At 30.9% G+C, this 14,235-nt stretch overlaps 1 protein-coding gene across 2 annotated transcripts; it reads right to left on the bottom strand.

The window, feature by feature from the left end:
* Positions 1 to 7,278: 7,278 nt before the first annotated feature.
* On the bottom strand, positions 7,279 to 13,997 carry LOC113849791 (protein NRT1/ PTR FAMILY 5.6-like). Of its 2 annotated transcripts, XR_003502141.1 has the most exons (5): positions 13,754 to 13,981; positions 10,036 to 10,253; positions 8,982 to 9,529; positions 7,458 to 8,434; positions 7,279 to 7,407 (listed from the first exon to the last, which is right to left on the bottom strand). XR_003502141.1 is itself a non-coding variant. In XM_027479966.1 (4 exons), the coding sequence occupies exons 1-4, from the start codon at positions 13,893 to 13,895 to the stop codon at positions 7,558 to 7,560; spliced, it is 1,785 nt and encodes a 594-aa protein (XP_027335767.1). In that variant the 5' UTR covers positions 13,896 to 13,997; the 3' UTR covers positions 7,370 to 7,557. The 2 variants fall into 2 exon arrangements, 1 of the variants encoding a protein (XP_027335767.1); XM_027479966.1 differs by having other exon boundaries at positions 7,370 to 8,434; positions 13,754 to 13,997.
* Between the last annotated feature and the right edge of the window lie 238 nt (positions 13,998 to 14,235).

Genomic DNA, 14,235 nt, shown 5'->3' on the forward strand with positions numbered 1-14,235 from the left:
TAAGACTTTTGTGTATCAATATATCTTTGGTCCTATGTAATATAAATTAATCAAATTAAGTTTTAATCTTTTATTAAATGATTATCTTTTTAATCAATTTAAATATATTTATTTCTCATTAAAAAGAATTAATTTCATAGCTAATTTTTTTCTTAAGTTATATTTCTAATTTTGATAAATATCCAAAATATCTAGCTATGTGATTTTATTATATAATCTTTGCAACATTGATGTGTAATTTATATTGCCTTTGATTGTCTAATAAATCATAAGAGATTTATGTATAGTTTACACTATCTTAAATTCTCATTAAGTATGAATATTCATATTCAAGTATAAATTCAAACTTTTTTTTATTTACAAATATTTTAAAATTTTAATGATTTATAATGTAGCTGTGTGATCTCTCTTCGCCTTTCTACGTTGTTTATCGTAGGATACGCATATAATTACGCTATCTTGCATTACATGACTTTGAATTTTGCATTACACCTGGTGTTAGATTGGTGTAATTATATATATTTATTATTATGCCTATTGATTAGGGTGATGTAGACTTGAACTATGTAAATTAGTTATATGTTGGAATATAAAGGTTATGTAATTGTCGAATAAGGAGTAGTGCGGTTGTTTTTGTATGATGATGTTGATTGAATGCAAGTGCAGAATGAGTTAAATAATGATGGTTAAATGTGTTGAGTGTTTGGATAATTTAGAAAGTATGATTAAGAATTGGTAGTATTTTACTCGGGAGAGAAATTTTGGACTCTGGGTGCAGGGTATCTTCCTCAAGCAAGATTAGTCTTGCTTAAGCGAGAGCATATAGGATTGCCTCAACTGTAACCTCGCTCAGGCGAGAAGGGATCTTGCTCAAGGGAGAGATGTCGCTTAAGCAAGGTGTTGTAGGAGTAATAGGTAGCTCTCTAGACGCAATCTCACCCAAGTGAGAATGCTGCTCACCCAGGCGAGATGTAGCTCGCTTAAGCGATGTGTTGCTTGCTCAAGCAAGGACATCAGAAATTTGAGAGGTTCCACTGTCTGGTTTTCTCGCACAAGCAAAGGTTGGCTTGCCCAGGCAAGAGCAGAGCTCACTCAAGTGAGAAGTAACTCGCTTAAGTAAGAGCACGCAGGCTGGAGAGGTATTTTAAGGGGCCTTAGCGCCCAGAAACTTCATTTTCTCACTAGACAACTTTTCTCTCTCATTTTCTCTTTGTTCTCTCTCTTATTACCCTTAGAGAAAATCTTCTCGAAGCTGAATTCCTTCCCGATCAAAGTGAGATCTACGTGAGTTCTCGGAGCTCAATTTTCAATTTTTTACCTTGTTTCTTTTCTCTCTTTCTCAAGGGACTTAAATCGGGTTATTTTGAGTAGATCTGAATCGCTCTAGCTGTATTCCACACCCAAATGGTTGATCTCTCTCTACAGAACCCACTAGGAGCACTATCTTGGAACTCATTCTAGGTAAAGGGAGCTTACTTGATCTGGTCTAATCTGTTTAGTTGGCACTGAGACGTTTATACAAACGATTCTATTCTAACTGAGAATAGTGAGCTGCATAAGTTAAATCGTGCGCTAGAATCCATAACCTATATAGTCAAGCAAATTTTGTTATTATCGGATGAGTATATTTCTTGCTGTATGATAAATGTTTGGAATGTTGTGGTGAAAGATGATGTGCTAAACTGTTGTGATGAATAAGCTGAGAATGTTAATATATGCTAGAATATTTAATTAATATTTTGAGCTGCTTAGTTTTTATTGTCTGCTGTATATTGAAATGCTGAGTTTTGCTGTGAAAATATATATGACTAAGTTGTTAAAGCTGAATGAAATTGCTTATTTCACTGTACTGCTGAAGCTTAAAATAAAAGATTTGTTGTGCTATTAGATGCTGATTTAGCTGTACTACATCACATTTATCATTATCATCCCAGAACTGTCTACGACATTGAGCTGTGCTGTGTCTGGATCTAGATATCAGGATGAGTCACTCCCAGACTAGAACAATTCCTCTAGATTACTTAAGCTGTGAAATCAGATGAAAACTAAATCGTTGCATTTGCATTAGATGGGCTTGGAATAGGCTGAACATGCTACATTGTTTTATTGAAGCCGCGTAATGTTGTGTGTTGACTATTATGAGTTGTTTAAATAATTTTATCTATATTCATTCACATTTCATTAATGAGGTTGTCAATTATATAAGCTCACCCTTGCATTTTTGTTATGTTGGTATGTGTACTACAATGATCGTATGGTGGTATGTGAGCAAAAGATACAGCGAATGCGTCTACTTCTCAAGCTGGGAGATCTGCTTGAGGAACAACGAAGTTGGCATTTTGGAGAAATTGTGGTGTTAAATATTTTTGGTTAGTCTAAGTTATAGTAAGAGGTCTAGACTGTTGAGCTATACTTTTCAAGTAATGTAATTTATGTTTTAAACACTTGTATTTGATTTTCACTGAGTTTGTAGATGTAAATGTGGAAGTTTATGTGAAGACTTTGAATATTGTATATAAATGCCCATGAGGTTTGTTATTTGTTTATTTGAATGATGGAGTTCAGTTTTTGAAAAACTTATACTCTTTTACTAATATATAATGTCTCATAAATTAAATAAATGAATATAAGAAAGGTAAGCGGAAATGTCATTGATTCTTTGTAGAAAAAAGGGGGGGGTCTTGACACTTGGGGATACGTAGGAGCAAATATCAGACCTATCGAGTCAAAACAGTTTTTAAAAATATTTTTTTCTTTTCTGAGATATAACTTAATATTTTAATAAATAAATTTTCTTTCTTTAAAATAAAAATAGCAACACTTATTTTAAGGGTTAAATAAATACTTTTCAAAATTATAATAAATTTGCACAATTAATTTAAGGTAACCATTATTTAAACAGACGTTGTAGAGTGCTAATATCTTCCCTACACGTAAATGACTCACAAATCCATTTTTGGTTTCAAAGATCAAAATTTTAAGTTTTCCAAGGTTTTCGTTGATAAACTTTGGTGGTAATTTTTCTTAAAAACGTTTTTGTCATACCGTTGTGACCGCCCGATTGTGACACTCCACAACACTTTACCATTTACAATCACAGATTTGCAATTGAAGATTTAATGCTTCAAAAATTATTTTCTCAAAGAGTGAGGATGTCTAGAGTCTATACTTTTGGGATTATGTTCTTAAGATTTATATATATTTATGAATGAAATGATTTTATTTAATTTTCAAAAGCCTAATGCTTCAAAAATTATTTTCTCAAAGAGTGAGGATGTCTAGAGTCTATACTTTTGGAATTATGTTCTTAAGATTTATATATATTTATGAATGAAATGATTTTATTTAATTTTCAAAAGCCTCATGTTTGCTGCTTGACTCTTCAACAACAATCAAATAAAGCATTTGTCTGAATTATGAACAAGAAATAATCCAGGCTTTAAATCTCAATAAATGGATGACATCGTGTAACACCTTAGCTTTCCTTTTAATAGTAAACAAATTTCCATGGCTAATAAAAATAAATTCGTTTCTATTCATGGAATTGATAATAGAATAAAGATAGAATTTTATGTTATCTTCTTATGAAAATTTCATAAGACTCCGAAAGAAGTCAAGCTTCCAAGGGTAAAAACTTTAAAACTTTAAAATAATCAAATAAAACTCAACTTTACTTCTAACAAACTATTCAGTTCATTTTGAATACATATAAATTTTGAATTTTCACTAAGAACATTTCTAAAATATTTTTTACAACCAAAAATCTGCTGGAGGATTTAAATTCTGAAATCTAACAGTAAGATCATTTACAAACTTTGCTCAACCCAAATTGTAATTTAATAAAACAATACAATTTCTCAAACTATTTTAATCCCTACAGAGCAATCTTCCTTCCAACACCCTTGGATTATGATCCTAGGACGGCCAAACATCTTTATCTCTTTACATCCATTATCTGAAAAATATTAGTAAGGGTGAGTATCTCCTGCTCTACTAAATCTCTGGTTTGACATAAGTAAATACTCACATGCATGTACAGTACTAAGGATACCATCCAACACGAATTAAATCAACAATAACGCTCAATCATCTAAGTTACCATTACCAGGGAGCACGCACAGAACAAACAATCAATCATACTCATAACTTCATATCATATATCTTTCGACTGATATGCACACCATACTACATGTATTATACCATGTCAATTAATATGTCACAATGCATGTGTCCTAATCATACCTGTCGATGTATTACAATACATATATCGTAACAACACCAACTGACATGTTACAATGCATATATTATGACTACACAATTTCTATACCAATTCATACACATCACTCCTTCACGTTTATTTCACTTTCACATTCAATACCCCTGGGATCCCTTGAGGACTTCACAGTTTAGATAACCCCAGTTAGCCATAGCAACACGGATACACGTGTGCCGACCCAGCCCCTTCTAGCAAAGGTATAGTCAGGAGTCTCGTTAGGAAATGAGTGTCACTATCCCCCACTAGCATTTACCACCCTCATTTTCCCCAAGATTTTTCAAATCTTCTTCGAACTCTATACCCCCAGTTGTATCACTGTAGCTATCTAAACTCACCACCATATTTTTCACTCTTTTCCACACCCTTTTCACAGGGCACGTGTCATATTACGCAAGTCTTACCCACATAGCTTGGTGTATTATAATACATTTATTATGAGTACTCCCATTGGTCATATCACAATACCTGTATTGCAATCACATCCATTTGTCTAGTCTGACTCCTGTATTATGATCACTTGTTCAACATTTCATTCAATTCATTCACACGTACGCTCAATGCACTTAGCCATGCTCACTGTGACACTATAATTTCATCACACATAACACAAAAAACTTTTTCTTTATTTAAGAATAGTTAAAAATTTGCATTATATCATAGGTTCACTCATTTGGCATACTTCAACCATTAAACAGCATAAATACATCATCAATCAATCTGGTTCAACCAGTACCAACATACCACAATCATCATTAAATATTCATCGAACACAGAAAATCATCACACCAATCACATATCACACAATAAATACAATGTGCTGGAGGTCAGACACCTCCGGACTCAACTCAATCGTACAATCCATCATTCACGTTTCCCAATAATAACCACAGAGTCGTCTATCCTAAGGTTTGACGTCATTCCAACTACCTTCAAACAACTTTTTCTTATTAAAATTATAGTATTCCTTCAAAAACGGTTTCATTTGCATCCTTATTACAAATTACATTTAGATAGTTATCAAAATAGTCATTAGTTCCTTAATTTAAACTATTAAGAGAGGTTAGGGTTTGAGATTTACTCCCCCTTACCTTAGAATGGAGACCTATCACAAAATCAATGATAGAATAGCTCCCCACATGAATTTTCGTCCCTAAAGCATGGAAATCCCGATGAGAAACCGAGAATACAAGAAAGAAGAACGAGAAACTGAAAACCCTAACTCACAAACTTACCTCCAAGCCCCCCAAACTTGATTTCAACCTTCAATCTAACTTCCGAACGGCTTTGGAGGCAATTTAATTTATAAGAACGGGTTGGAAGTGAAGAGACCTGAGAGGATTTCAAAGGGAGGGATAGGAAATAAATTTCCCGAATCTTAAACCCTTCAAATACGACTCAGATCACAACATGCTCGCTACAGCGACACACTCTCGCTGCAGCGATACTCTTGTCGCTACAGCAAAAAACTTAGGAGAAATTACACCTTGGTTTCTACAGAATCTCGCTACAACGAGAAGACGACAGTTTCACGCCTTCCTTCTAGTGCCCTCTCACTACAGCGAGAACACCTTATACCAGACACTTAGCCAATTTTTTAATCCGGTCCCAAACATATTCAAACACACTCATACGCATCCATATTCATCTCACGAATTTACACCACCTAACAATACACATCATCATCAATAATCAATCATACAAACACTTAGAAATTTCCATATATATATATATATATACATATATATAGTAATAAAAATATTAATACAAAATTTGGGGTGTTACATATTGTAAACCTCTTACATAGTATTTGTGATTGATTGTTGAACGAGAGAATAAGTCTCAAAGATTTGTCAATCTTGTAAAATCCTTAATCAATATTTTACTTTCAGCATATCCAATTTTTTATCTCAAATTACAGAAGAAAGAGAAAACTACTACAAAGAAAATTCATATACAAAGTCAAATAACACATCATTTAGCAAAAATATGAAATTTGAAGTTCAAAAGTAAATCAACATTTAAAGTCATATGATTAGATATGTTCAATTTTAGTGGTAGGAAGAGGAACCACTGCCATCCAATCAATGAAAGAAGGTGGGAAGGAGCAGCTATGCGACAGTGTTGTTAGGGCTTAAGGATTCACACTAAAGCTCCATGCCTTTTTTAATAATTTTTAAATACAAAATTTGTAAGACTAATTAATGGTGTTAAAACTAACGTGAGAATTATTTTTTTTTGAGAACTAAAATGAATTAAAAAAAATGTTAGAGGACAAAAACGAAATTTACAACGGATGAAAAGATTAAATTTGTCTATTTATAATTATTGATATTATTTATTAAAAATAATAAAAATCACGTAAGTATCACTTGTAATTTAATAATTTTATTTTTAAATTAATCATTCTTTATGATATTTTATATTTTCAATAAATTTATCAAATAACTAATACCGTTAAAAAAAATGTGCGTTAAAGGATATTACAATTAACCCAAAGGTGACTTGTCATAACATACAACAGCAAATAGTGGGAGCATAAGTTGTATTAAGGATCATTTTCTTTCACACTTCAACCTAGATAACAAGTAGAAGAAAAGAAAGTAGCTTTTATATTGATCAATCCATGGTTTACAATTTGTAATCCAAACATGCTATTTATTACAGTATATTTTTATTCGCTGGTTGTGGTTGACATCGTTCCAACACCAGCTAGAAGATGAATTTTTGTTCCCCTTTTCCTGTTACTAATTTAAAAATTTAGAATTAATCTACTGTTCTGTTGGTGTGTTTTACTTTTTATTTGATTTCAAGTGTTGGTGTACCGGTGAGAGGCAAGTATATAATTGGTTTGTCATTACAGAACAATTTATTAAACAAAGTCTAGGTATATTAAAATACACTCCCAGAAAAAAAAAGAAAAAAAAAAGTAGAACCTTCCCTAAAACGAGATAATATAGGAAAAAGTAAATAAATTTTGAAATGGAAATCATATACGTAATTTTCTTGCCATAGCACCATAAACATATAAATAAAAAGCTCTTGGTTTGGATAATAGCTCATAAGCAATCAACGACATGTTGAGATTATTTTTCCAAAATCAAGTAACAAACACATGATTATAACAGCTTTCACTTGGTTGAGAATTTTAAGGACAGAAGGGTAATATATATAAATATAGAATATTGGTAGAAAACATGGCATGCCTAGTGAAAGCACATATTTTCATCATCAGAGGATGAAATCCTAGTCGTTTATGCTATGTATAACTAAATTTCACTAATTCAAACCATTATCTCTGCTCCACCATCATCACTTTTGCCTTCATAACAATCAGCCACTGCAACCTTTTGCACATTCTTATAGGAGTACTCACGAGCAAAGAACACAAACACAAAAAGGTTCAATCCGGTCATAATTGCCAGTAGACAATAGAACTTGTCCAAACGGCTACTATTCAAATCCTTACCAAACCAACTCTTCCCACTCTTAGTCGTCACCTGATCCACAATTATTATCAACAAACTACTAAGAAAACTTGCTGCCCCAAGTACACTTAGGTAAAGTGCTATTCCCAAGCTTCTCATTGAATCTGGTACTTGATCATAAAAGTACTCTTGCAAGCCCACAAGAGCGAACCCATCTCCAAACCCAATAATTAGAAATTGTGGGGCCAACCAAAAGACACTCATTGACAAAGACCCCTTTAATGGGCCATTCATATCAACAACTTGAAGCCTCTTTTTTTCTACCAAAGCTGCCACTATCATTGTGATAACTGAGAATAGCATTCCAAAACCAATCCTTTGAAGGATGTTCATTCCTCTCTCATTTCCTGTTAGCCTTCTCAACACTGGCACAAGGAGTTTGTCATAAACTGTCACTGAAATTATCATCCCAATCGCAGCAAGAGTGAAAATTGAGGGTGGAGGAATCTCAAACCCGTTGCCTATCTTTCTGTCCATGATGGCTCCTTGTTTGATGAAGAAAGTAGTTGTTTGTGAAGCACAAACCCCAAATGGTAATGTGAATACCCAAATGGGGATCATGTTGATTATGAGCTTCATTTCTTCAACCTTAGTTACTGTTGCAAGTTTCCAGGGACTCTGCTTCTGTGCCAAGTTCCCATCATTTTCAAGAATTGCTGCCTTGTCAAGAAATCTGATCAAACAAACCATACCATCACTCTATGTTAAATTATAGCAATGTCATAAAGGTACTGATTTTTTTTTAAATTTATTAAAATAATATTTACTATTTCAAAATTATTTTATAAGGTGTATTTATTCTTTTCCTTGTATTCTTAAAATTTTTATTAAAAAATTTTAATATATAGCAATTTTTAAAATGTGTATCCATATACATATGATAAAAAATATTAAATATGTCATATTAAATATTTTCAATTACTTAAATTAAATGTTGATTAAATTTTATGTTTATAATATAATAAATATTTTATTTTTTACTAATAACTTTGTTCCCTCTTTAACGTGTTCACTGGAACACATTAAGAAATTGAAGTTACATACCTCAGCAATAGTATATTTAGAACTACATTTTAATGTGTTTTAAAATCATGTTAACTTAGAAAATATAATTAAGAGTGTTGGAATATGCATAGATTCATACTTAATCAAATGTAAATTTAAAAACACACTAAATTGACCTTTCTTTCTGAATGTAATAATTTAGTTTTACTACTTACTTGAGTTTCTTGGTGTGAGCTAGAAATCTTTCCCTGTTGCCCTCAGACTTGGAAACCTCATACAATTGAGTGGGATTGGAAGGGTATGGAAGCTTCCTTTTGGAAATAGCAGCAACAAGAACCTGCAACATAGGAGTAAAGGGGCTCCCAGTTGGTGCTCTATAGCGATATGATGACCTTCCTATCAAGAATATGAGCAATGAGAAAGCCATGACACAAGTGAGAATGATGTCAGCAACACCCCAGTTCACATGGTCTTGTACGTAAACAATAAGGGTCACTCCTAGAATGAGTCCACTGCAGAGACCACAGTTCCACCAGTTGAAGAAGGACATTTTCTGTCTTCTTTCTTCAGCATGGTTATCATCAAATTGATCTGCTCCAAAGCTTTCCAAGGAAGGTTTATGTCCTCCAGTTCCTATGGAGATCAAATACATAGCTAGGAAGAAAACCACTTCATGAATTCTCCTAGGTTCACTGCACATGTTGGAATGATCACATGGCTTCAAACCTGGTAAGAACCATGACAGACAAAGCACCACCAAACCCTGTTTTTTTTTTTTTTTTATCACACAAAAACAAGTGGTTTCATAGTTAATAAGGTATATAATAAAAGTGGTTTATTAAAATCAACCCTTAAATATAAGATCTTTCTAACTACTTTATAAAATGTAGTTAATTTTATTAAATTTATTAATAATTTGAATAATTTTTCTAAAACTATTTTTAAAATTATTGGGACCCACTGTCCTACTCTCTCTACATTATTAATTACTTTAATTTTGATTAAGGGTATTTTTATAAAAGTAATAAATATAAAAATAACTTGCAAGGAAAAAAAGACAATGAAAAACCAAAAATAGTTATAAAGTTTTGCTGTAAAAGAAGTTATATATTATAATTTTAGTAATAAAATCTATCGGTTTTGGATTCTTGGAGTTGATGTAACAATTTTTATAATAAAAAGCCAAATTAATGATGATAATGTTATTGACCTTAAAAAATGATGATAATGTTATTAAGTCTTACTTGAGGGGTGAATGAGATTGGTTACCATAAGATAAATAATGCATGATGCAATCACAGTGGTGTAACGGCCCAAGTATGCATCAGCAAGGAATCCTCCGAACAGTGGCATCAAAGTAGTGACACCAGACCAATAGTTCACATTCTTAACTGCTGTCTTAAGATCTTGATGAATAACCTTTGTGAGGTAAAGGACCAAGCTAGTTGCTATTCCGAAATAGCTCAATCTCTCACTAAACTCAATCGCTGCAAAAGAAAAAAACAATTAAATCCACATGGTTGGTGTAAACAATAAGTTACTTTTTAATTTGTCAAGAATGAGAATATATAGGTTATGAATTTATACATGGCTAATTGTAGACCAGCTAAATGAGAGTGACATATTAACCCTTAGATTCAAGTAAATGGAATCATTCTTCAATATAGAAAAATAAGTGGTTTCAATATATGATTACTAATGTGTATAAAAGATAAAAACTAGGAGGATCCAAAGAACAAAAAAGGGAACAAGCATCCTGAACCATTAACCCCTAATTCTATACTTCGAATAGCTTCTGAATTAATTGGCCAAGAGAGCAAGTAGGTACAGTATCATTCTTGTTTCGAGATTTTGACCTACACTAAATGGGGTAAACTAGGAATAATAAGCTTTTAATTCTAAAAAGAATTGAATAGATTTAAAGCTAATAAGGTTAAGAGATGAATAGTGAAATATAATATCGATATCAAAGTTTACTTAACTGTATGGTTTTAATATCAAATTTATATTTATAATAGTGATTGGCACACGAAAGATGTCATTCTTTATGCTTTAAATATTGACCATCCGAGTAGAATAATAAAAATAAATAAATAAATAAAAACGTAAGATTCAAGCTGGGCCAATAAGGAGTCCGAAACTACTATTTAGCGTTAACATGGTCGTTGAGTTTTAATTCAGCGGTAAGAAACCACTGTTTTTTACTTCTTTTTGGTAGAAAGGGACAAAATTTTACCTATCTCACCAAAGATGACATATAAAAAGTTAAATGATTCTTTGCAATTTTGATATATAATTTCTATTTCTGAAAAGAAGGGGAAAAATCTAAACTCAGTTGTTTGAGAAATAATGCAAATGCTGCTGCACAAGCAATATGTAATCGTCTAAGGGCATTTGCGGGCTATTAAGGACGGTTACGTATTATAATAATACAGCATGCTATATATAAACATTGACCAAAGCTTACAGAGATAATGTTCATAAATTGTGTAATGTATTAAGAAAATTGCTGAGTAAATAAATTAAACTTAGGCCTTTCAAGTATAATTTTTTGCCTGTTTGAGAAAGATTATCTTTTCAGGAAATGATTTTTCTTTTCTATAAAATGTTTCTAGGAAGAAATAGATGAACTATTCTTTTTCATGCACTTAATCACCTTTTTTAATTTATCTTTTTTTAAAACAAAGTTATCTTTTCAACATTTTGCTTATAATCGTCTGATTAATTATTTTCTACATGCAATCCAACAATTTTTGAATTCATCCGTTACGTAATAGTGAAATAAAACACCAAATATTATGTCTAAATTACATTTCATAATTTTTTTCTGTAATTTTCTTTTGTTATACAATCTAAACACAATTTTTAGTGATTGTATATGTTAAATTTTACATAATTTAAATATTTGTAGATATGTTATCTAATAATTTATAATTAGTTATATTTTAAAAATATATTGTATTAAAATAAAGTAAAACAATAAAAATATAAGAAATAAGAATTTTAAACTATTATCTATATATATATATATATATATTTAATTAATGAAAATATACCCTTTTTGTTATAATCAATTAGAAAAATAACAATTATACATATATTCTACTAAATCTATTTTTAACCACTAATATTAATTCAGCCTACTTATCCGCTAAATAAGCTCTGATTATCCAATTATCACACTGTTTAGAAGGGAGTGGGGCATCTTTTTCACTAGTAATAGTGAATATATAATGCCTAATTTGTGTGGCTCATATCCATTATCTCGTCACTAATGCTACTATAATATATCTTCTTGTAGGTATAAAAAGTGGGACCAAGTGCTTCAGAGGTCGTGCTGCCCTTGACCATTTTAGTTCATGGGAATCTTACCATAGTTACTACCCAATTTGTATTATATATTCTTGCATGATTTGTATGGATATGCATCCGAGCATATGATCGAAATGGTGAAGAGATTTCTACCTTTTCCATAACTAGTATAAAAAATTTCATTATTTATGGAGAAAGAAAATACCAAACGTTTACATTACTTTTACTAGAATAGTTTTTATTTAATATAGATTGAATTATTAATATGAGGATTAATATTATATAATCATTTAATATATTAATATTATATATTAATTTTTATATTGATGTAGTTATTTTTTAATATAATGTATCATAATACATCTATAATATCCATATATACTCAATGTTAACTGTCATTAAATAAAAGTTATACCAACATAAATTAATACAATGCTAAAGAGTTATTTCTAGTCAACTAAGATTTTAAACTCTTTCAGTACTCCTTAACTTTGTAAAGCGTTATTTATGTTAGTTGTTTCTTTTACTTTATTTTCTAATGTCATATTATAATTAAATTAATTAAAATATTGTGTATTTTATAACATCAAAGACTAATAAAACAAAATTGAAAATCTTAAGAAATAAAAGACCCAATTCAAGCAATCTTATGATTAGTTTGAAAACATGAAAAAGTTCTTTAAACGTACTCCTATGAATCAAAGCAAACGATATTCTGCAATCTAAACTTCTTGGTTCAGATTAGGCTTGAAAAGTTGTTGTAAATATATTAAAGGTTAAAGCATTCATATCCTAATAAAGTAAAGAAGATGAAATACATTCCCAACACAATTTATGATTATATATACCAATATAAATAATTTTATTAACATAGCATATTGGGGTCCCGGAATATTCATGTAATAATGTAAATAAATGTAAAAAGCTTATGAAACAAACCCGTCACTCGGTAACTTCAAGTATATATAATTAGATAATTGCAAGCTTGCAACCGAATTTTTAAGCTAGTACATGTTAATCAGTTTCAGGGGTTTTAATTAATTCAGTAATGCCTTTAGGTGAAAATAGTGTTCATTTATATGGAGTGAGTGACACAAGTACGAACATATACACAAATAAATAACATATTTAGTGAAAACATTAGAAGTACAAGAAACTAATTTTAATTATAGTTATACACGAATAGATAATAAATATTTTACTTAAATCTAATATTAATTTATTTATGATAATCTGATCGATCAAAATTCATTTATATCACAAAAGCATGGAACCTAAAACAAACCATAGAAATTCCAGAACCGCAATTTAGAGATGAAGTTACAGAACTTATTAAAAATTAAATAGAAATATAAATTAACAAACAAAATGATGTAAATACTTTTAGAGTGATAGATTAACAGTGTTTTGCTTGCGAGTGTCTTAGAGGAAGTGCCTAATTAACGAATAAGCATAATAATTTTATTAGAAAATAAATATAATAAAGATATATTAATAATATTAAAATAAATGTTATAATTTATTATCATTTTAATTTCATAAAGTCACATATTAAAATTTTTCATTAATAAATAAAGTTAAGGAATAGAAAACTAGTTAGCATATATATTATATCAAATTTCTTATTATATATCTGTAGAGATTGACTTTAGCATGCAGGTATTCCTTTCCTTACCGATAATGAAGAGAGAAGCTTTCCAAGAGCCAGTTGAAGTTCGAAGAGGAACTCTGCGTCTGTGATCCAATGAAGAATCATGAACCCATTTCATCTTATCATTAACCTCCCCAGGATTTGCATCATGTTTATTCTTCTCCATCTTGCTATGCTTGTCGAGTGATGCTAAGTTGAAGCTGCAAGTAGAACACTAGCTTCCTCGTGCAGGTATTAGGTGAATATTGGAGTTAGTGGCTATTGCATTGACAACCTTTACCATAGAACCTGCTTATATAGAGGATGATAATTGCCTTTTTGACCCACTATTGGGTGAGCAGGGTTTTGGAATAATGATGAAAATCTCTCTCATGTGCAATGATTGCGATTTGCGAGAAAGAATTTACCATTTTCTTTTTAATATAAGAGAGAAGTTTTGGTGCTTATAGAAATTTTAATTGTGAAATGCACCGTTAGATTAGTAAATTAAGAAAGACCCATAGGGC

The sequence above is a fragment of the Abrus precatorius genome, unplaced genomic scaffold (assembly GCF_003935025.1).
Source record: "Abrus precatorius isolate BTA unplaced genomic scaffold, Abrus_2018 Scaffold9, whole genome shotgun sequence".
In the NCBI taxonomy this organism is placed as follows: Eukaryota; Viridiplantae; Streptophyta; class Magnoliopsida; order Fabales; family Fabaceae; genus Abrus; species Abrus precatorius.

Coding starts and splice junctions, on each gene's coding strand:
- LOC113849791 (XM_027479966.1), bottom strand. CDS start 13,895: ATGGAGAAGAATAAACATGATGCAAATCCTGGGGAGGTTAATGATAAG. Junction 9,530..10,035: donor CATGCATTATTTATCTTATG/GTAACCAATCTC, acceptor AAAAAAAAACAG/GGTTTGGTGGTGCTTTGTCT. Junction 8,435..8,981: donor GCTCACACCAAGAAACTCAA/GTAAGTAGTAAA, acceptor TTGTTTGATCAG/ATTTCTTGACAAGGCAGCAA.